Raw genomic sequence first — 19,517 nt, 5'->3', positions numbered from 1 at the left:
GGTGATGTTCATCAAGTCGAGCTTGGGGACAAGAGGATATTCAATGGTCTTGACCGCCCTTTGGTGTTTTGAGATTGAATTCGCGAGGATCAGACCAAACCACTTGTTGCAAGCGAAAGAGAACTAGGCTAAAACACATACATCCCGCTCATCGGTGCTCGTAGCTGTGTATTCAGATGCGGTGGTGATACTTTTACTCTGTCGGCCCAACAGGTTCACCAGGTCTTGGTGTCTTGCGCGTTGAATCAGTCAAAAGCGACGGGATTTTTTGGTCGAATGCGTGATAGTGGGACTTTTCTACATGACGACGGCGGCGACGGCGATCTTCCTGAGACACAAACCAGAGCAAAGTACATACTAGGTACACAGGCACCATTCAAAGACAAGATCCCTACGAGTACGACGAGACCAGCCCGCCCGGAGCTCTCGTCTGCCCAGCTCAACGGCAATCATGGGCGGCCCTTCGACATCTCTAGCAGCGGTACCTCCCAATACAACAAATGACACCTCTCAAACCCATGCCGGAGACCAATACGACGTCCCTTCTTACGAGCCTCACTCGTCCTTTGTCGACCTGAAGAACCGTATCCGACATCACTACGAACTGGCGTCAGACTACTACTATTCCTTATGGTGGGTGATTGGAATCTCCCTTTCCCCCCCTTCTCTCTTAACAGATCTCTCTTAACAAGTTCCACCCGTCGTCCTCAGCGAGATATAATTCAATTCTGACCATCACCTCTCGGGGTATCTGGATAGGGGCCAGCACATCCACCACGCCTACTTCCTCACACCCACCGACACCAAAGAAACAGGGCAAACGAACCTCATCAAGCTGCTTCTCGAAATCTCGTCCCTCGAGCCGTCTACCACAGTTCTCGACGTAGGATGTGGCATAGGCGGCACGACTCGCCACCTGGCGCGCGACCACGGCTGCACCGTGACCGGCATCACCATCAGCGGCCGCCAAGTGCAGATTGCGAATCGTCTGACCGGCGAAGAGACCAACAGTACCAGTACCAGTACCAGTACCAGTTCGCCTTCTCCTCAAGACAGCAGTAGGCCTGTTAGTGACGGCTTCACTCGCATCGGCACGCAAGACGGCCGCGTTCGGTACATTGAGCTCGACGCCGAGAAGATGCAGGGCCACTTCTCGCCCGAAACGTTCGACTGTGTTTGGATTTCCGAAGCCTTGAGTCATTTCCCGGATAAACCACTCTTCTTCCGCAATGCAGCCCGTGTGCTGAGACCCGGAAAGGGCAAATTGGTGATTGCCGATTGGTTCAAGGCTGAGGGTCTGGATGAGAAGGCTATGGAGGATGATATCAAGCCTATTGAAGGTATGTACGATCGCATCAATTGTTCCCCTGGGGGCAATTTGAAGTTATGAACGAGCTAACGTGTATGGCCATGTGTGTTTGCGGTACTTTCAGACGGCATGCTCCTCCCTCCCCTATGCACTCAAAGGGACTATGTGGCGATGGCCGAAACCGCTGGTCTCAAAGTTCTCCATGAGCCAAAAGATATAAGCAAAGACGTCGCAAAGACATGGTACGTTCGTTTTGGTTTTGCTTTTTGTTTTCTCCCTTGTTCCCAACCATCCATCCTGTGCACTCAAAATTGAGAATTTCGAACATCCCCCTCTTATTTGAACATGAACATGACGACGAACAACTTTTTGGTATTCTAAACCTGCTATCATCATCACATGCACATGCACATTGTTGAAAGAGTTGCCTACTCGAACTGCTCACTCATCCACTCACCCACTCGCTCATACTTTGCACTCCAACAGGGATATCTCATGGGACCTCGTCGCGTCCCCATCACTGTGGGCCTTTGCCATTTCCCAAGGCCGCGACGGCTTATCCTTCCTCCAGGCCTTCCGGGCCATGCGGAGGGGATACGCCAACGGAACCTTTCGATATGCCGTGATGGCCTTTGAGAAGCCCTAGTGGTAGCAGGAAGACACGAACGGCACCGAGGCTCGGACTCATACTCGGGCTCGGACAGGGGGCTCGGACAGGATCCAGACACCGCTGTCTGTCTGTCTGTCTGCCTACGGCACCGCTACAATATCGGGGGATCCTCCTCCCGGCATAAGTCCACATCTAAGTTGCATACGTACATAGATACATAGATACAGTACATACCTACTATACATCTACATACCCCCATGAATAGCTAAGGTATACACATATGTGATCCGCTCTCACCCGTCACGACGGAAGCACTATCTTGTGGTGCCGACACGGCGCAACACATTACGAAAGAAATAATAATACCTTATCCATCTGCTCATTCCTGCCAAAACACTGCACAGAGGCATCATTACTCTACTAAGTAATAGGTCAATCATTGTACAAAACCCAGTAAGCTATAACTCAGACCAGCACACTTTTAGACATAGATTCTCTAGAACAAAATAGTATCTAGTTATGGTGCTATACATACAAGCCTGAAAAAATCATTCCTCACTATTATCCACGCCATGCAAAGATCAAGCAACTCGAGCAAATTCTTTTTCTTCTCCTTTCATGTTCTCCATCAGACATCACTCTCCATCGCTTTCCACCTCGGCGGTATTCTCGTGGAAATACTTGCCCTCGGTAGTCTCGTTGATCACACCGGCACGAATCGTCCAATCGCCAAAGTGTTCTCCTTGGTTTCGCTCCTTGGCCCACCGACTCAACAGGCCCTTCATGATTTCCAAAATTTCATCTTCCTTGATGCTGCTTCGGTAGAGCTTGTTCAGCCTCTGTCCATGATATCCACCACCGAGGTACATGTTGTACGCGCCATACGCCTTTCCCACGAATGCAGCCTCCGCCAGCCACGGTCGCGCGCATCCGTTCGGACAACCCGTCATACGCATGACGATGCTATCTTGCGAAAGACCATTCTCTTCCAGACATCCTTCGAGTTTGGTGATCAGCTCAGGCAGGTATCGTTCCGACTCGGCCATGGCAAGACCACATGTTGGGAAAGCCACACACGCCGAGGAACTGAGTCTCAGGGCGCTGAACTGTGTGTTGTCGAGCTTGTACTTCTTCATCAACGCGGCGATCTTGGGCTTCGCTTCGTCGGTCACATTGGACAAGATGAGATGTTGGTTGCCGGTGAGTCGGAATTCGCCTTCGTGCACCTTTGCAATCTCGACTAGACCACTGCGCATTGGGAAATCGGCCGTGTCTTCAATACGACCGTTCTCAATGAAGAAGGTGAAATGATTCAGTCCCTTTTCGTCACGCTGCCATCCGAAAGTGTCAACGTTGCTGTCGAACTTGAATGGGCGGGGCGTCTCGAATTTGATTCCCAACGGGTCGAGAAGCTCCTGGACCTTGGATTTGAACACTTCGTTGCCCATATCGTCCATGGTGTACTTCAGACGAGCGTGCTTGCGGTTCTTGCGATCGCCATTGTCACGCTGGACCAACATGATCTTCTCACACACCAAGTGCGCCTTGTCTGCAGGAACGTAGCCCATCATGTAACCCGTTCGTGGATAAGTCTTCTTGTTGTTGTGTGTGACACCCATGCCGCCTCCAGCGAGGATATTGAATCCCTCAAGGTGTTGATTATCCTTGGTGCGAATGGCGATAAGACCGACATCGTGGGCGTAAACATCTGTATCGTTATGTGGAGGAATGGCGATGGTGATCTTGAATTTACGTGGCAGGTACGTGGGTCCGTAGAGAGGCTCAAAGTCTTGGACCGCATCACCAGCCACCTGGGTCTTCTCGCCAGTGGCGTCGTCCTTGAGCCAGATCTCGTGATATGCTGTTGTGGACGGAAGAAGGTGGTCCGAGATCTTCTTGGAGACGGCATGCACTTCCCGGTGATACTCAGACATGGTAGGAAGACTGGAGCACATGACATTACGGTTGATGTCACCGCAAGCGGCGATAGTCGTCATAAGTGCTCTGTTGATGGCACGCATCGCAGGACGGAGCTTGGACTTGATGACGCCGTGGAACTGGAAGGTCTGGCGAGTGGTCAACTTCATCGTCTCATTACCATGGGCAGAAGCGATAGCATCCATTTGAAGCCACTGTGAAGGAGTGGCGACACCACCAGGAAGTCGGCATCGAATCATGAACGAATAAGCAGGTTCGAGGCCTTGTGCTTTTCGCTCGTCTCGGAGATCGCGGTCATCTTGCATGTAAGTGCCGTGGAACTTGGTCAGCTGCTGATCTGAAGCTGAGATGGCGCCGGTGGAGGTATCTGCAAGACCTTCAGCGATCGTGCCTCGCAGGTAGTTCGAGGCAATCTTGATATCTTCGTTCGTCAAAGGCGGTGGTTCCTCGGGAAGTCCTTCGACATTTGCGACGTCCAAAGCTTGCCAGAGTCTTGGTTCCCACTCTTGATAGCCTGTCTGATAACCATCTGGGTCTTGGTCGTCACCAAGCCCGATAGCTGTCAGGACCTTCCCTCCAAGGAATTGGATTCGTGAGTCCAGGTCCTTTCCAGGTTTATTGTAGAAGATTCTGTCCTCCTTCCGAGGCCAGTAATGGCTGTCTCCAAGAGAAAACACCGAGAAGTGGACGTTGGAGAGGTCCAAGTCTGCTGCATCCTTGATGCCTTCCCAGAAAGCACGACCGTTCTGGGGAAATTCACCCTGCCCCGCCGTACTCGTGATAAGGACCACATTCTCCTCGTTAGGAAGATCTTCCAGAGGATAATCATCCATGGCAAGAACCATGGTCTTTAGACCACGAGCCTTACCACGATTTCCTAGCCTCTTCGCCAAACTCTCTGCATTACCATTATCAGAGGCAAATAAGATGGTCAGCGGCGCTCCGTAGAGACCTTCCAACATCTGCTCATAGGCATCCTTGGCCTTACGCTTCTGTAGCTTCCGCACTTCGGAGCCATACGACTCGGAGAGGTTCGCCGCAAACTGAGGATGTCTATTCATGACCTGGGTAAGCTGATTGTCTCGTCGGAGGAAATCCTCCAACTCGCGCTTGATACGCTCAGAGTCCAGGGAGAACGAGGGCTCTCCCTTGACTTCGTTTGATGGATCCCATCTGTACAAGGGCCAGTAACCCAAGTCCACAGCCTTCTTCGTCTCTTGCAACACGGTCAACGGTGAATCGTTCTCCTTGTTGTAGGGAAGATAGGCAAGAACTACCGAGGGGCCGTCATACTTCTCGGCCTCTATCATAGCTTGGAGAACTTGAGTGTATGAACTGTACACAGCGACTGAGGCAACGTAGGCATTGCCGAAGTTCATGGCGTACAAACCGATATCCTTCTTGCGTCTGTTCGAGTCTGCTTGAGCTCTCTCCGAGTATGGCTCAGAATCGATGATGAGCATATTCACGTTGGCGCCAGATGCGAGGACATGATGAACGCCTGAGTTGCCGAGATCGTACGCCCATGCATCGGACCCGATGAGCCACTGAGACTCCTTGAAGAAGAAAGACTTATTATCGAGCAATCTCGTGGAGAGACTGGAACCATCGTTGGCCAAGCGAGCGAGGACTTCTGATGCGTATTCATTGGCTTTTGCGGAATCATTGGCATTCAGAGCCCATCTTGATAGCCACTGCTTGGGAGATTCTGTGATGAACTCATTGCTTCTGGCAGCTTGCTGGGCCTCCTTGACAAACTGCTCTCGTCTTTCAATTCTGGCAAGAAGAGATCCAAATCCATACTCGGGGGACGCTGCTAAAGTTGCAGACACACCCGCGTTCTTCTGCTTGAGCTGGTTCGCAATGTATAGTCTATTGCCGAAGAGTTGATCAAGGATCTTGAGATAAGCGTTCTCGAGCTGGGGTTGTTCAGGCACAAAACTATCAATCGTAGGCTGGACTTCATTTCCAATACTGAGATTCTGAATCGAGACAAAGTTGCCTTGCGAGTGACCGCGTCGTCGAGAATGCTTCCGCGGTGTTGTGGGAGGTGCTAAGTTCTGGAATATCCCTCGGAGAGCTTGCAGAGCAGTAGCTGCGTCGATGTGGCCAAGTCGATATTGGACAAGGGAAATGTTACTCTGGCCTCCAGCTCCAGGGCTCAAGCTCGATAGAAGGTCAAGGAAGGAAGGACCCCACCTTGTAGTTTTTCTTCTGATTTGTTCCAATACCGCAATCTTCTTGATTGACCTTGGGATAGAGTCAAGTAAGACCGCACTTCCAAGCCACGGTCGATATAGGCGGGCAGTGATCAGTCCTACGTTGGTCAAATCAGCAGGGACGTCATCAGAGTCGAGAACGTCGACAAAGACACCCGTTGAACCAAAGATGAAAAGAGCGGCTTCAGCATCCGGTGGGCCAGAGTATTCGACAGCAGAGTAGCTTCGACCGGTAGCTTGAGAGATGACCGCCCAGATATCACTGACGTATGTGAATATATCTGTGGCGCTGACTGGGCGTATGACGGGGGTTTCGACGGTAGTGGCCACAGAAGAGGCCACTGAACTTTCGGCGGAGCTGTCTCGTCTCGAGGAAGTGGACGAAGATACATCGGTGGTGCCGTTGGTGGATGAAGCTGCCGCTACATGGGACAGTAGATCTCTCGAGGCTGCGCCAGTCTGCGTCGCCGGTACGGTTGGCAGTCCGAGATCGGTCACTGTTGCGAGTCTTCCTGAGCTCGCATAAAGCGTCTGCTCCTCTGAGCCCGAATGGGACGCCCTGGCACCTGCACCCGTCTCAAGCAAAGTCTGGACCAGATCCCGGCTCTCAACAGAGATGGGACTGTCCTCAGCCGAATTGCTAGGGTCGTAGAAATGTATAACACCTTTGCCACTCTTGATTGCCAAAGCATGCGCTGTCAAGGCGATGTCCTGGGATTCCTGTAGAGTCTCCGACTGAAGAAACGAGAAGCCACATTGTCGGATGGAGCTAATCTCGGAGAAGTCTGGTTGAGGGGAAGCAAGTGCGACATGGAGGACGAAAGGATACTGGGCGAGTTTATAAAGATGAGGGACCGCGCTCAGGAGGATCGAGGAGGGAGCAGTGGCCGCGACGAGCTTGCCAGCCTTGAGAGGCGTAAATGCTGAGAGCAGAGGGTCGGCATTCTGGCGGACTGGGATGATCTCGGGGACGGTCTTCGAGACGAAGCTCTTCGCGTTGGCGGCTGCAAATCGACCCAAGTGGTGTGAGAACTCGGAGTCGGTGCTCAGCGAGGGCTGGACAGAGAGAACCACGTCGCTGGCGAGGTAGGCTATTCTGGCAACTGTACAGATCAATAGCGTTAGCGGTGCTGCTCTTCTCGGGCCGTTCTTCCTGCGCCACCAATGGCATCGGGTTCATGCAGATGGCAATGCAAGGGAGGTGAAGCAAGCAAGCGACGTACCGGCCTCTGCGGGGCTTGAAACAGACCCCATGTTCGCTTTCTCGGTCTCTGGGGAGCAGTGAGGGAGACGGACAAGCAGAACCAGACGTGAAGACGGGGAGAGCAGAGAAAGACGAGAGAAATATCGAACGGCGGGAGTAATACACCAAGGATTAGTAGTTCGTCGTTATATTGCCCAAGCCCTTTCTCCGCCTCTTGAGCATCCACACAGGCCTCGATGGCATCTTTTCTGCCTCTTTTCGTGCTGGAAATTTTTATTGCGCCGGCAACTCTGCTCGTCATTCACTCCGGGCGGGTGGTGATTGGCCAGTGCTGCGATTGCGTGACTGAGGGACGAGGACGAGGATGGATAAGCGACAAACCGCTGCCAAAGGTGGAGAGGCCGCATTTGCCGACGGAGACACAGCGAGGGTCCGGCGAGGGAAGACGAACACCGGCGACAATGCAGATTCTATTATTCTTTGTTCATGGCGTACGGAGTACTGTAGACGATGCTCTCGACATCATGTGTGGAAGTCCCTCTCGTCCACCTCCCCCTCACTCAGTCCGTCGTAGCCGGAAGAGGCTTGCGCCCATACACCACATAACTGCGTTCGCTCAGTCAGCACAACAGGCACAGCAAGCACGCCACCACACAGGCTTCGACGGAGCACCACTTACTATCGCACATACTGGTGGTATTTGCGGTTCTTCACATCCCTCCGAAATCCCACCATGGCCAGTTCCGTCTCCTCGCGTGTCCACCCGTATGCATGAGAAAAAACCCTCAGACCAAACGCCGAAGCACCCTCGACCACATTCGTCATCTCCAAAGCCCCGATCTTCTTGAGTCGTTCGTCTTTGGGCCACGGGGACGATGGCATTTTGAATACGTGCTCGGCCACATCCACAAACCCGGCGGTCCGGAGATACTCGGCGAAGCGAAGGCAACTATCTAACGGAGCCCCCATCCTGTAAGATGCCTCGATGAACTTGTCGCAGATGAACTTGAACATCGAATCGTCCGGCATGGATCCATCGTCGCACATCACGCGTGGATAGACAGAAGCCAGCTCTACCCAGCCTCCCGGTCTGGTGTGCTCATACATTTGACGCACCAGCTTGGGCCAGTCCCTCACCATGTACAGCGGATCTCGCAAGTGAATAAAGTCGAAATTGTCGGTGCGGTAAGTCCAGCTATCTTCAATGTCGTCAATCTCGAACGAGCAGTTTGGAGCCACCCATTTAGGTTGAATAGGAGCAATGTCGACTCCCAAAACCTCTGCACTGGGGAACATGTCTGCCACGTCCAGTGCCCAGATGCCTGTGCCCGTTGCCAGGTCAAGAATCCTCTGCGGACAATCATCAATGGGAGCGAGAAAGTGCCTGCCTCCAATGACCAGTTCATACTTCCGATGTTGAAGATCCATGCGATCCATCTCAGCTTCGTCGATGGGCATACCGTAGCTGTGTTTGCCGTACTGTGGATACAGTCTTTCGTTCTCGAGGATGCCCCGTGATATTTCAGACGCAATGGATGATACATAGCTGGTACTGGTGCTTTCCTGTGCCCACGTCTCGTCGTCTATTTCAAAGTCGGGTAACATTGGTGGCGCGAGTTGTATCATCGTCCCTGCATCTGTGTGATTGACCATTGATGTTGAGCCTGCCTCAAAGCTGGGATCAAAGTCTAATGCCTCTCGATCGAACCCGGTTTGCTCATTTGCCAATGGGGCAAGTTGATCAGTCGACAGCAGCCCATGTGCCTGTGGCCGGACTGCATATGTCTCGGTATTGGTGTCTGCATTGGACTCTTCGATGTCATTTGCGAGGAACACTTCCACGTCCGGCGGAGGTCCTGCAATTGGCTCTTCTTCCAACGACGCCAGCTGTTGACTTTGTTCGATCAACTCTGGTCCAGTGGCATTTGCGACTATCCTTTCCGCTGTGGCTGCGGTAGATTCGACATTTTCTGCCGAGTGAGGAATATCCTCGGGATATGGAACCGTCAGTCCATCAGCTGGATCAGCTGGATTGCAAGTCAGAGGCATCATATCGCACTAGGCTTTCAAGGTTCAGGAACTACACTTTGCAATATATGGTTGGACTTGCTACTATGTTGTCCAAGCGCGCCGTACCAGGATTCACCGCTCCAGAGGTTTGAAAGTACAGCGAGGAGTGAGCATTCCACCCCGGAGGGCAAATTCACTTCTTCAGTCAGCAATGTGCGCGGCTCGGATATTCGTGCAGAGCATAGTCGCACCGAAAAGTGCAAACAAGCCAGGGAAGCTACGTTTGACGTGTTTCTGCGACACATTCAACCAGTTGCATTTGCATGACCTGAGCAGGCGAGGCACGCTGGGTTTTGCTAGCCGAAGACAAGCCAGCAATGCAAGGGAGCACAAATGCAGTTCTTGTGTTACCATCCCTGTCGCAGGAAAACTCGGATGCTAGGCCAACATGACAGGCCCTACATGTCTTAAGGCAACAGCAGAGCTCGAGCGTGGCTCCAAGTACAAACTTGATCTCAACCCGGACCATCGTAGCGCCACGTTGTGTCTGCAAGAGGGCCACCCGTGCAGAGTTGCACAGGCGATAGTGATTTGTCCACAAGGTTTACCATACAGGTGTCTGGGAGTGAGCGCATCGGAACGTGCTGGATCGTCAGGTCGTGATGTTTCCACGCGGTCACGCCGGGGGTTAATTCGTTAACAGAGCGAGTTCGCTGGGAAAATAGTTCATCGAGCGGAGACTGTGGGAGGAAGAAAATCAGGCTGGCCAAACAGGAACGAAGACCTTATGATGCCTGGTTTGAAAACTCGACTGCATAGTATGATCAGTATCCCGCGCACACCCACTGCCTCGCCGCAGAATTGCCTGGCTGCAGGATGCGGGTAACCACCGCTCCATGAAATAGACGGCATGTACTGAGCCTGGTAGCCACGACTTGCATGGTCAATGGGTCCTGATGAAGGTGGCATGAATGAACCTCGAATCCGATAACGATCCGCATGACAGTGACGATGTTTGCATGCAGACAGCGGCTGGTCCAGTCTTGAATTCACGAGACTGATAACTGAGATACGAGTACGGGAACGCTTGCAAGGCGAAAATATTACGCTAGTCCTGATTAGAGCTAGTCAACGGAATTAAAGACGAAAACTCGGAGCTACGATGCAAGTCCATTTGGGCGTCGCGAACCTGAACTTTTGTGCTCGTCCTCAAACCAAACTTTCAAACGCTGCTCGAAGTATGCCTAGGCGAGTTCTTCCATTCATCCAAAAGCGACAATAACGGGACCAACATATTTCCTGCTTTGGGCATTTCCAGGCGTTGGAAAACCCAAATCCATCCTCCTCTCACCAGTCTTTGCACGTTCGACACCAAACTCGCTGCGAGCCCCAAATTGTTTCTCAGCCAGCGCTTTTCGACCTCCACCGTCGGATAATGGACGACGAAGACGATCCAGTTGTCGCCTCCTATGATGTCTTATTGACAGATCCCGCCAAGAAAGATTCTTCAAAATTGTTCATACTTCAGTACCCGGCACATCGGAGAAGGGACAGACCTTACAATGCCACCTACGGTCAAACCCCAACCTCACTTCGCTTGAAACCAGACACGGGGTTTGTGGAGGTAGATATTCCACTGAGGATAACAGAGCACTACAATGCCGACGCTGCAAGGAAGTTCGGGAAGGCCATGTACGAAAGTCGCACCATGTCCGCAGGAGGATCGCACGGGTTGGGAGGCGGTTTCTCTACGGGCCCTTCAGATCCCAGGATGAGAGACGCGCCCATGCATGACCACAATGCCTTCGACAGTGGCATACTTACAACTCAGACACTTGGGGGAAAAGTTGTCACTCCAAGCTCTCGAGACCCGATCTACCTTGTCGGGAGTTTTCACGAGAATCAACTTCATCTCACTCACGTGGATGCTGTGGTCCAGATGCGCCCTCAACTGCACCATATTGACGCGGATGATGAGCTTGCCCAGAAGAAACTACAGTCAAACGCATCGATCGCGCGGCAGAAACCGGGCCTCGAGACACCTGCGGCAAAAGTCGAGTCAAAACCCATCGAGGTTAAGATCAAAAATGACAAAGAAGACGCCAAAGATCGCAGCCTGAACGAGAACGCTAGGCTTCTTCGAGATATCCAGGTCGACAAGTGGGAGAAGCACGATTGGGTAGGCGAAGAGGACGACGAAGCAGCAACCAAGTTTGACCAATACCTGCACTCGCATACGTACAGCCGCGAATCTTTAGTTGAACTGAAGAGCTCTCTCACTAATGGTAAGTGGCTGGACAACATGAGCGCCCCGAGAGAAGAAGGGAGAAAGGGGCTCCTGGGCAAAGTACGCGGCAGGGAACGTGAACGTGCAAGAAGACGAAAAGCCGAGGAAGAAAAGCGGCAGCGCCAAAGAGAAGCACCGGGTTCTACTCGTGGTCAAAGTGGTGCAATGCTGGACATGAGTTCAGAGAGCGACCTGACCACTCCGGAAGCCTCGGAGAGTGAAGTCGAGGACGAGACTGCAGAGGCAAGAACCCAAGAAATCGACACAATTGCAATCAAGGAAGAACCCAGTGTGTCTACTGCTTCTATGGCTACATCCAGCAGCACGCCAAAAAAGAGAGGACGTCCTCGAAAGGCCCAGAATGCCGAAGATTGAGACAGACTACAGCGCCGTGTTGCGAAGCAAACACCATATTCCGACGTCTTGATAAGTCGTTCCATGAAATTTGTATCAGCCACCTGTAAGACTAGATGACTTTAACGAAGAGTCTCCGGCAGGAAACGAAGTGTACATCTTGCTGAATAAAGAACAATCATATCATCCCTCATCATGGTCCGCCGTATTCGTATTCGTATTCAGAGGAGAGAGAGAGAAAAGGGTCCAAAAATCTCCCATTGGTACAATACACGTGATACTGGCTAGTGCTTGACCCTCCTGAGAAATCGTCGAATGATTTTGCCTCGCCGAATTCTTTCTCTCTGCTGTCCGACTTCCCGTGCTTCTTTTTGTATTCTCCATCATATCGTCGTTCCTTTTTGCCTTCTCTCTGTTCTTTTGTTTTAGGAGAGGTGGCTGCCGGGGAACATTGTTGCTATACTGCCATTATTGCAGCTTGCAACCTCAAACCCCCGTCCCTGAAGATCCCCGGCGCAATGCTCACGCGAGCTGCGCTCCAGCGAAGGCATACTCTTCGTGTTCTTCAGCAGGCTGCAGAAGACATCCAGTTACCATGGCTCTGCCCTGCTCTTACACAATCACACATCCTTCCACCACAGCGAAGAGCAACTTCGTCACGGCCTTCGATATCTCGCTCCAAAACCTCACCTGCGCACCTCACCCAATCGAGACATCTTGCCTCGCCTGCCACTGGTCCCGAGAGTTTTGATCGAAATGACGACTACATCCCTTTCGTATATGGTGACTATCCTCCTCAACGGTCGAGAAAAGTCAACGGCGAGCTCAGTCCCTTCGACCTGTCTCAGATTCTCATGCTAGACAATGCAGCCGACCTTGCAGAAGAACTCCGAGACTCAAGCCACCTCCCGGGTGCAAATGTACGCAGGAATATCGTAGAAATTGAAGCTACTTTGGATGCTTGTGTACAGGTGCACCGTTGGGATCGAGCTTTCACCCTCCTGTCTCAGTTGGCACTCTCCTACCAACACCGCCCTGCGAAAGTACAAGATGCGTACAATAGAGTCTTCGCCGCCATCGTGCAGGACTTTCTCCAAAACAACAATCTCTCGCACGAGAAGCGTATCAACGAATGGATTGAAGTCCACTTGAGAAAAGCCGGCTTGGAGCCCGATGCATACACCCTTGCTCTGAGGATCAAAGTCGCCCTGGAACGGGACACAGGAAATAAAAGTCGCCGCACCATCTACAGGTACTGGGACCTGGCTGAAGAACTTGGTCTTCACAGCAAGATGCTCGGTCTTCGGGAAATCTTTGACGATAGGGAGCTAGGGAAGCTGTCTCAACTGCTGGAACTTTCCGAGCCCAACGAGTTGGTGTCGTTACCCGGACATGTTGATAAGCTCTCCTCATCCGCAGAAGTTGATGCTGATATGAAGATCCGATCCGAATTGAAGAAGCAGCTTCACGTACGGGAAATGGAGCAAAAAGGTATGGGTCTGGCATCACTCAGAAAGTCTTTGGCGGTCTTCTCGCCAGAGACAGAGAAAGATATGAATACACCACGTGAAGAGGATTCAAACGTCGCTCGGCAACGTCGCTTGGAGAAAGATGCTGTACAATCTGCGGTCGACCGGTGGAAGATCGAATATGAGAAGAGGGCCAAAAGAGGGATCACCGGCGATTTGGCACACGGGAAGATTGGCGCTTTGCTTTGGCAGTGGAATGAAATATTAGCGGAGAAGATCATCAAGGAGATTCAACTTGCAAAGGAGGAGGAAGCATCACCAGGCTCAACGTCGGCAGAAGCAAAGCTGCGTTCTGAATACTCGCCCTTCCTCGAACTGTTACCCCCTCAGAAGCTCGCAGCCGTGACTGCAATCTCATTGATGCAGATGATGAGCAGAATGGGTGCCTCGAAGCCCGTCAAGCTTGTCAGAGTGGTCAGTGAACTCGGTCAGGCCGTCGAAACAGAATATGATGCCAGCCAACTCGCCCGTAAGAAGGCTGAAGCCATCAAGAGAAGGGATTTGCAAAAAGAGGACGATGCGTTGGTGAATGGAGCTCTATGGACAGAACCGTCCGATCATCGATTTTTCAGGCGGTCGTCGCACCACGCTGCTGCCCCATCCAAAGCGCAACTAAACTGGTCAAAAGCGATGCATGTAAAACTCGGTTCAATTCTATGCGAGCTTATGTTCGACACTGCCAAGGTCATGGTGACCCGCTGGGACGAAACCAAACAAATGAAGAGGACGCTGCCACAACCGGTCTTCATCCACTCTACAAGCTATCAGAACGGGAGACGCATTGGCGTTGTTTCTTTGCACGAGGACTTTGTGAAGATTCTGGTGAGAGAACCTGCGGAACATTTCATCGCTAAGCAGCTGCCCATGCTTTGCCCTCCAAAGCCATGGAGAAGTTTTGATGACGGCGGATATCTCGATTCGAAGCAGCCATTCTTGCGTGTCAAGTACAGTGAAAACGCTCAAAAAGAGTACGGCATTGCCGCCGCTGAACGTGGAGATCTTGATCAGCTATTTGCCGGAGTTGACATACTCGGCAAGACTGGTTGGCGCATCAATAGGCAGGTTTTCAATGTAATGCTAGAAGCCTGGAACAGCGGAGAGGAAATCGCCAACCTCCCACCTCTGAACAAAGTATTCCCCGAAATTGAACGACCCGGTGAAAATGCGACTCCGAAAGAACGCTGGGACTGGTTTGTCAAGACACGTCAAGTTGACAACGAGAAAAGTGGGATTCACTCGAATCGGTGCTTCCAGAATTTCCAGATGGAAATTGCAAAAGCATACCTCGATGAAACTTTCTATCTCCCCCACAATGTCGACTTCCGAGGTCGAGCCTATCCCATTCCTCCATACCTCAATCAAATGGGTGCGGACAATGCGCGAGGTATACTCCTTTTTGACAAGGGCCGGAAGCTTGGGGAAGATGGGCTGCGCTGGTTGAAGATACATTTATCCAACGTCTACGGCTTTGACAAGGCCAGTCTTGCTGATCGCGCCCAGTTTCCCATGGATCACATCGACGATGTATATGATTCCGTCAAGAACCCTCTAACCGGAAGGCGTTGGTGGCTTACCGCTGAAGACCCATGGCAATGCCTTGCGACTTGTTTCGAGCTTACGAATGCTTTGGAGTCGCCCAACCCTGCCGAGTATGTGTCTAGGCTTCCGATCCATCAAGACGGCTCCTGCAACGGTCTTCAACACTATGCAGCATTAGGTGGTGACATTGCTGGCGCCAGGCAAGTTAATCTTGAACCTGGCGATAAACCCGCAGATGTCTATTCCGGAGTCTGCGAACTGGTCAAGGCCGAAATCAAGGAGGACGCAGCGAAAGGCCATAGTCTGGCTCAGATGCTTGACGGCAGAGTCACACGCAAAGTCGTCAAACAAACAGTCATGACGAATGTCTACGGCGTGACGTTCCTTGGTGCTATTCGGCAGGTGCGCAAACAAGTCGATGATCTTATTCCCGAGGTTAGGGACGCCCAATTATCTGGCAAAGCATCCAGTTATATTGCCAGGAAGATCTTTAAAGGTTTGGGCGCCTTGTTCACTGGAGCACATGAGATTCAGTACTGGCTCGGAGATTGTGCAAACCGTATCAGCTCATCTATATCTCCCGCACAGCAGGAGAAAATGTACTCCAGAGCCTATGGCCGACGTTCGGGTGACGCTTCGGTGCTGAAGACACAAAAGAAGGCCAAGCAGCTCTTTGAGTCTGGCAATTTCAGATCCACCGTTATCTGGACAACGCCTCTGAAGCTTCCTGTTGTCCAACCATATCGTGTTATCAAGGGCCAGAAGATCCAGACCAATCTGCAAAACATTACGTTGGCGCAGCCCAGCGTGGCGGATTCTGTGAACAAACGCAAGCAATTGCAGGCGTTCCCTCCGAACTTTATCCACTCTCTAGACGCTACGCACATGATTCTCTCGGCCCTCAGGGCGCACGAGCTGGGGCTGAGTTTCTCGGCCGTGCACGACAGTTTCTGGACACACGCAGCAGATGTCAACGCTCTGAATACGCTGTTACGAGACGCCTTTGTCCAAATGCACAGCGAGGATATTATCGGTCGACTTGCTGCGGAATTTCAAAAGCGTTACGAAGGTCACTACTATCTTGCGCAGGTCAGCAAAAACACTCCTCTGGGCAAAGCCGTCACTCAGTATCGTCAACAGCTGATGGCAGAGGGCAAATTGGCCACCGCGAAAGGTGCCAAAGGCATAGCTGAGCGAAAGGAGCAAGAGCTTTTGCGAGAAATCCGCAGAAATAAGCTGTTGGCAAGCGATAATCCAAAGGAGAGGAAGAAGGGCGAGTCAATGGTTACTGCATCTACGTTGTTTGATAAGTTTGACGGCGAGCAGTTCCTGTTCCATCGCGATTCTCTGGGCGAAACCGCCATTGGAGTGGTGCCCGAAGAAGCCAAAGAATCGACTGTTCAAGACGCCATCAATGAGGCCGAAGCGGCCGCCGATATTGATTTGGCTAGCAGTCTGGACCCTCTACGAGATGCGGTTACGAATGAAGACGACATGTTGGATATGGATGAGTTGCCCCTGGGCGGATTCCCGACCCCGCCAGCCGATAACGTCTCATTGGATGCATTCGGCCAAAAGATACGCAAGAACAAGCGGTCAGCGACGACATCAGCTACTCTTAATCAGGTGTGGTTATGGTTGCCAATCAAGTTCCGACCTGTGCCCAAGAAGGGAGACTTTGACGTCAACCGACTGAAGGAGAGTACTTATTTCTTTTCATGATTGTATATGTATATACTTGGATATTTTGTAGGGATATTTGGAGGTGTTGCAACCGTGTACATTCAAAAGTCGAGATGAGAGTGTATGAGGACGAAAGAGTTGGGGATCCTTTGAAATGTTGCATCAAAAAGCGTGAAGCGGCACTTGCATTTGCATAAAGCTCTGGAGTTGGATTGCATATACCATCCCAAGGTCGTCGGCTATTGAAGATGGTGGTTGAAGACGACGGGCGACTTGTGTTACTAGACCACTGGGTACAGGGGAAGCGAGAAGATGTCCTGTCAATGGGGTCACTCGAGGGCACTGACGTGACCAGTATCAACTGTGTGCTGCTGCTGAGAATTCAAAGCGTGGCCAACGAGGCAATCAATGCTCATGTACCTTATATATGTACTGTACACTAACCAACTAGTAATGAGTTGAATCTCGCCTTTGAAGTGTGCGCACATACATACTGTATATCCTCGACTCGAGAATCATATCTATACGGTGTACGGATACGGAATACCTATGTACGTACTGTATAACAAGAAGTGTTGATTCACGCGTACCTGGTATTGCTCAGCCTCGTTTGGCAGTTCGTTGATCCTCGTCCCCAGTCTGAAACGAGGCTGTGCAAGTGACATGCATGGTTGTCCTGTATTAGAAACGAATAAGTTGCCCCCCGGTTGGGCGCATTTTCGAGTTCTGGCCCCCCTTGACTAATGAAGAAGGACGCCCTCTTGTTGATCTCATTCCACTGCTCTCGTTCCATCTTGGTCTTTAGTATTCATTTGGATCGTTTGAACCTGCTGCATTTGTGTTGTTGGCATTAGCATCGACACTGGCATTGACGAATTTTGCCTAACTTTCGTGTTGATCGATCCATTTGGCGCCTGGTACATGGTACATACATCCCTAACCGAGAATATCCGCCGCCCGCCCTCTACGGGAGGGAGCATCGAAAGTAGCCAGTCAAGGTCTTGACAGGTGTCGCGCGAGGTCACAAGTATTGTGCGTGAGAGAGACAGAGTGTGAGAGAGGAACGAGAAGATGCCCAGAATAACACCATGGAAAACCGTCCTTCTCGTCGCCGGTTTCTACCTCCTCCTCGTCGCGTTATGGGTTGCTCTACCGTTTCCTCAAGTGTCCTGGTCCAAAATTCCTTCTGAACGACTATGGTGGGGAGGCAAAGTCGTGAGAGTCTACGAGTGAGTTTACCTTCCTCGGCCTTTCTTTACCTTGATGATTGTTCCTGTCCTTGTTGCCCCTTTTGTTTACTAGTATCACCATTACTGTTCTGCCATGGAGAGAGAAGTGCTACTCGGTACTCGGTCCTCGGTATTCGGTACCCTATACACCAACACCCCCGGCACATAACCTTACATTGCATGGCCCATGGCTAACGGCTCACTTCTTGGTTTGTGGACGTAGCGCCGACGCATTCCCTGCATTTCGCGCCGTCGGTGTCCCGGTTGGCAGCGGGAGGAGCGTGGGTCGAGAAGCGTTTGCTTTGGAATTTGCTTATGATAGGTTCAGCGACCAGTTGACCGTTGGTGGCGGTTACGAAGCAGACTACGGAGGAAACAAAGCAGCCTTCACTCATAAGTTCGGTTTGAGCAATCTGATCGACGTGGACGACGAGAGTCTCCCATTCACATCGCGCGAGTTTGTGGTGCGTGTCAAGACTGGCGACCACGACGGCCTCAACCTGCCTTGGTTCAAGCGTGCTGATGCCGCACTGCTGTATTGGGAGGTCACGAGGGACGAATGGGTCGACGTGCCTTTGGCGTTGAGGGTGGTCAAACAACAGACGCGGAACGCCGCGACTGGCGTCGTGGTGAGTGAGAGGAGCGTACAACTTGTTTTGGGCGAGAATGAACCAGGCACAACACCGTCGTCGTCGACACAATCTTCTGAAGATGGTGATGATAATGACGACCACGACCACGACCATGACTACGATCAGTATCGTCACCGTAACGAAGGGCACAATTACCCTCAAGCACTACTGTCCATTGCACTCAACCCCTCCCCACAGATACGGGCCCAAGCCCGCTCCGTGCCCAGATGGAGCTGGACCTCTCGTCAACAGATCGAAAAGGCGTTCTACGTGTGGTACGGCCACGATCACGACACGGCAATTGGATCGTCGTCGTCGTCGTCGTCGTCACCGTCACTCACGTTCCCGCTGCGCCGGGCCATCTGTCGGGTCCTCATGTCCAGCTACACGTTCACAGACACGTACGTGTTCGCGTACGTACGGAACCCATTCATCCTGTTTCTGGAGATCGTCTACGTCGTCTTCTGGGTCGGCGTCATCTACTTCCTCGTCGTCCTGGCGTGCTGGAGCAAGAGAGGCAGACCGAACTTTTGGCCGTGGACAAGGAGGTTTGCACTTACGAGACACGTTGTCAGATACGTACGACCCGCGAGGGACGGCGGAGAACACGACGACGAAGACGAACAGGAAGACGAGGACGCGGACGCCGAGTCGGAAACGCGAAGAATGCGGAGAGCAAAACCCAAGGCGTTGACTAGTCCATGGGCGTTCTTCACCAGCTCGTCCCCCCTGGATGATTTGCTGGTCACGTATAAAGTCACCAGACCGTTTGTGCAACCTATACACTTGACGCTGAGACGGAGGAGGACTCAGGATGTCGAGGCTGGCGAGGTTGTGGCTGCGGCAAGCACTACTTCGTCCGTTGAGGTCAAGCCTGTTGATCCCAAGGAAGCGTACGGGGGTGGTGAGGATGGATATGAGAATGGGTATACCGATGACACCAAGGTCGTGGTCGGTGAGAAGTAACAAAGACA

The 19,517-nt window shown here is 52.0% G+C and overlaps 6 protein-coding genes across 6 annotated transcripts; 4 read left to right on the top strand and 2 right to left on the bottom strand.

Annotated features, from left to right (window-relative positions):
• Positions 1–451: 451 nt before the first annotated feature.
• On the top strand, positions 452–1,955 carry PV08_01937 (uncharacterized protein; the record flags this gene model as incomplete). Its single annotated transcript, XM_016376297.1, has 4 exons — positions 452–633; positions 760–1,340; positions 1,434–1,551; positions 1,796–1,955. The coding sequence occupies 4 exons, from the start codon at positions 452–454 to the stop codon at positions 1,953–1,955; spliced, it is 1,041 nt and encodes a 346-aa protein (XP_016241573.1).
• A 599-nt stretch (positions 1,956–2,554) lies between these two features.
• On the bottom strand, positions 2,555–7,330 carry PV08_01936 (sulfite reductase (NADPH) hemoprotein, beta-component; the record flags this gene model as incomplete). Its single annotated transcript, XM_016376296.1, has 2 exons — positions 2,555–7,179; positions 7,300–7,330. 2 exons carry the CDS (start codon positions 7,328–7,330, stop codon positions 2,555–2,557), a joined length of 4,656 nt encoding a protein of 1,551 aa, XP_016241572.1.
• Positions 7,331–7,840: 510 nt separating this feature from the next.
• Positions 7,841–9,329, bottom strand: PV08_01935 (uncharacterized protein; the record flags this gene model as incomplete). Its single annotated transcript, XM_016376295.1, has 2 exons — positions 7,841–7,886; positions 7,960–9,329. 2 exons carry the CDS (start codon positions 9,327–9,329, stop codon positions 7,841–7,843), a joined length of 1,416 nt encoding a protein of 471 aa, XP_016241571.1.
• Positions 9,330–10,725: 1,396 nt separating this feature from the next.
• Positions 10,726–11,952, top strand: PV08_01934 (uncharacterized protein; the record flags this gene model as incomplete). The annotated part of the gene is made up of 1 exon (XM_016376294.1): positions 10,726–11,952. One exon carries the CDS (start codon positions 10,726–10,728, stop codon positions 11,950–11,952), a length of 1,227 nt encoding a protein of 408 aa, XP_016241570.1.
• Positions 11,953–12,449: 497 nt separating this feature from the next.
• PV08_01933 (uncharacterized protein) lies at positions 12,450–16,721 on the top strand (the record flags this gene model as incomplete). The annotated part of the gene is made up of 1 exon (XM_016376293.1): positions 12,450–16,721. The coding sequence occupies one exon, from the start codon at positions 12,450–12,452 to the stop codon at positions 16,719–16,721; it is 4,272 nt and encodes a 1,423-aa protein (XP_016241569.1).
• A 1,032-nt stretch (positions 16,722–17,753) lies between these two features.
• Positions 17,754–19,509, top strand: PV08_01932 (uncharacterized protein; the record flags this gene model as incomplete). The annotated part of the gene is made up of 2 exons (XM_016376292.1): positions 17,754–17,911; positions 18,135–19,509. 2 exons carry the CDS (start codon positions 17,754–17,756, stop codon positions 19,507–19,509), a joined length of 1,533 nt encoding a protein of 510 aa, XP_016241568.1.
• Positions 19,510–19,517: the final 8 nt, after the last annotated feature.

The sequence above is a fragment of the Exophiala spinifera genome, assembly GCF_000836115.1.
Source record: "Exophiala spinifera strain CBS 89968 unplaced genomic scaffold supercont1.1, whole genome shotgun sequence".
Taxonomy (NCBI): domain Eukaryota; kingdom Fungi; phylum Ascomycota; class Eurotiomycetes; order Chaetothyriales; family Herpotrichiellaceae; genus Exophiala; species Exophiala spinifera.
The sequence above is the reverse complement of the archived record's forward strand: the minus strand, read 5'-3'. Positions and strand labels throughout refer to the sequence as shown.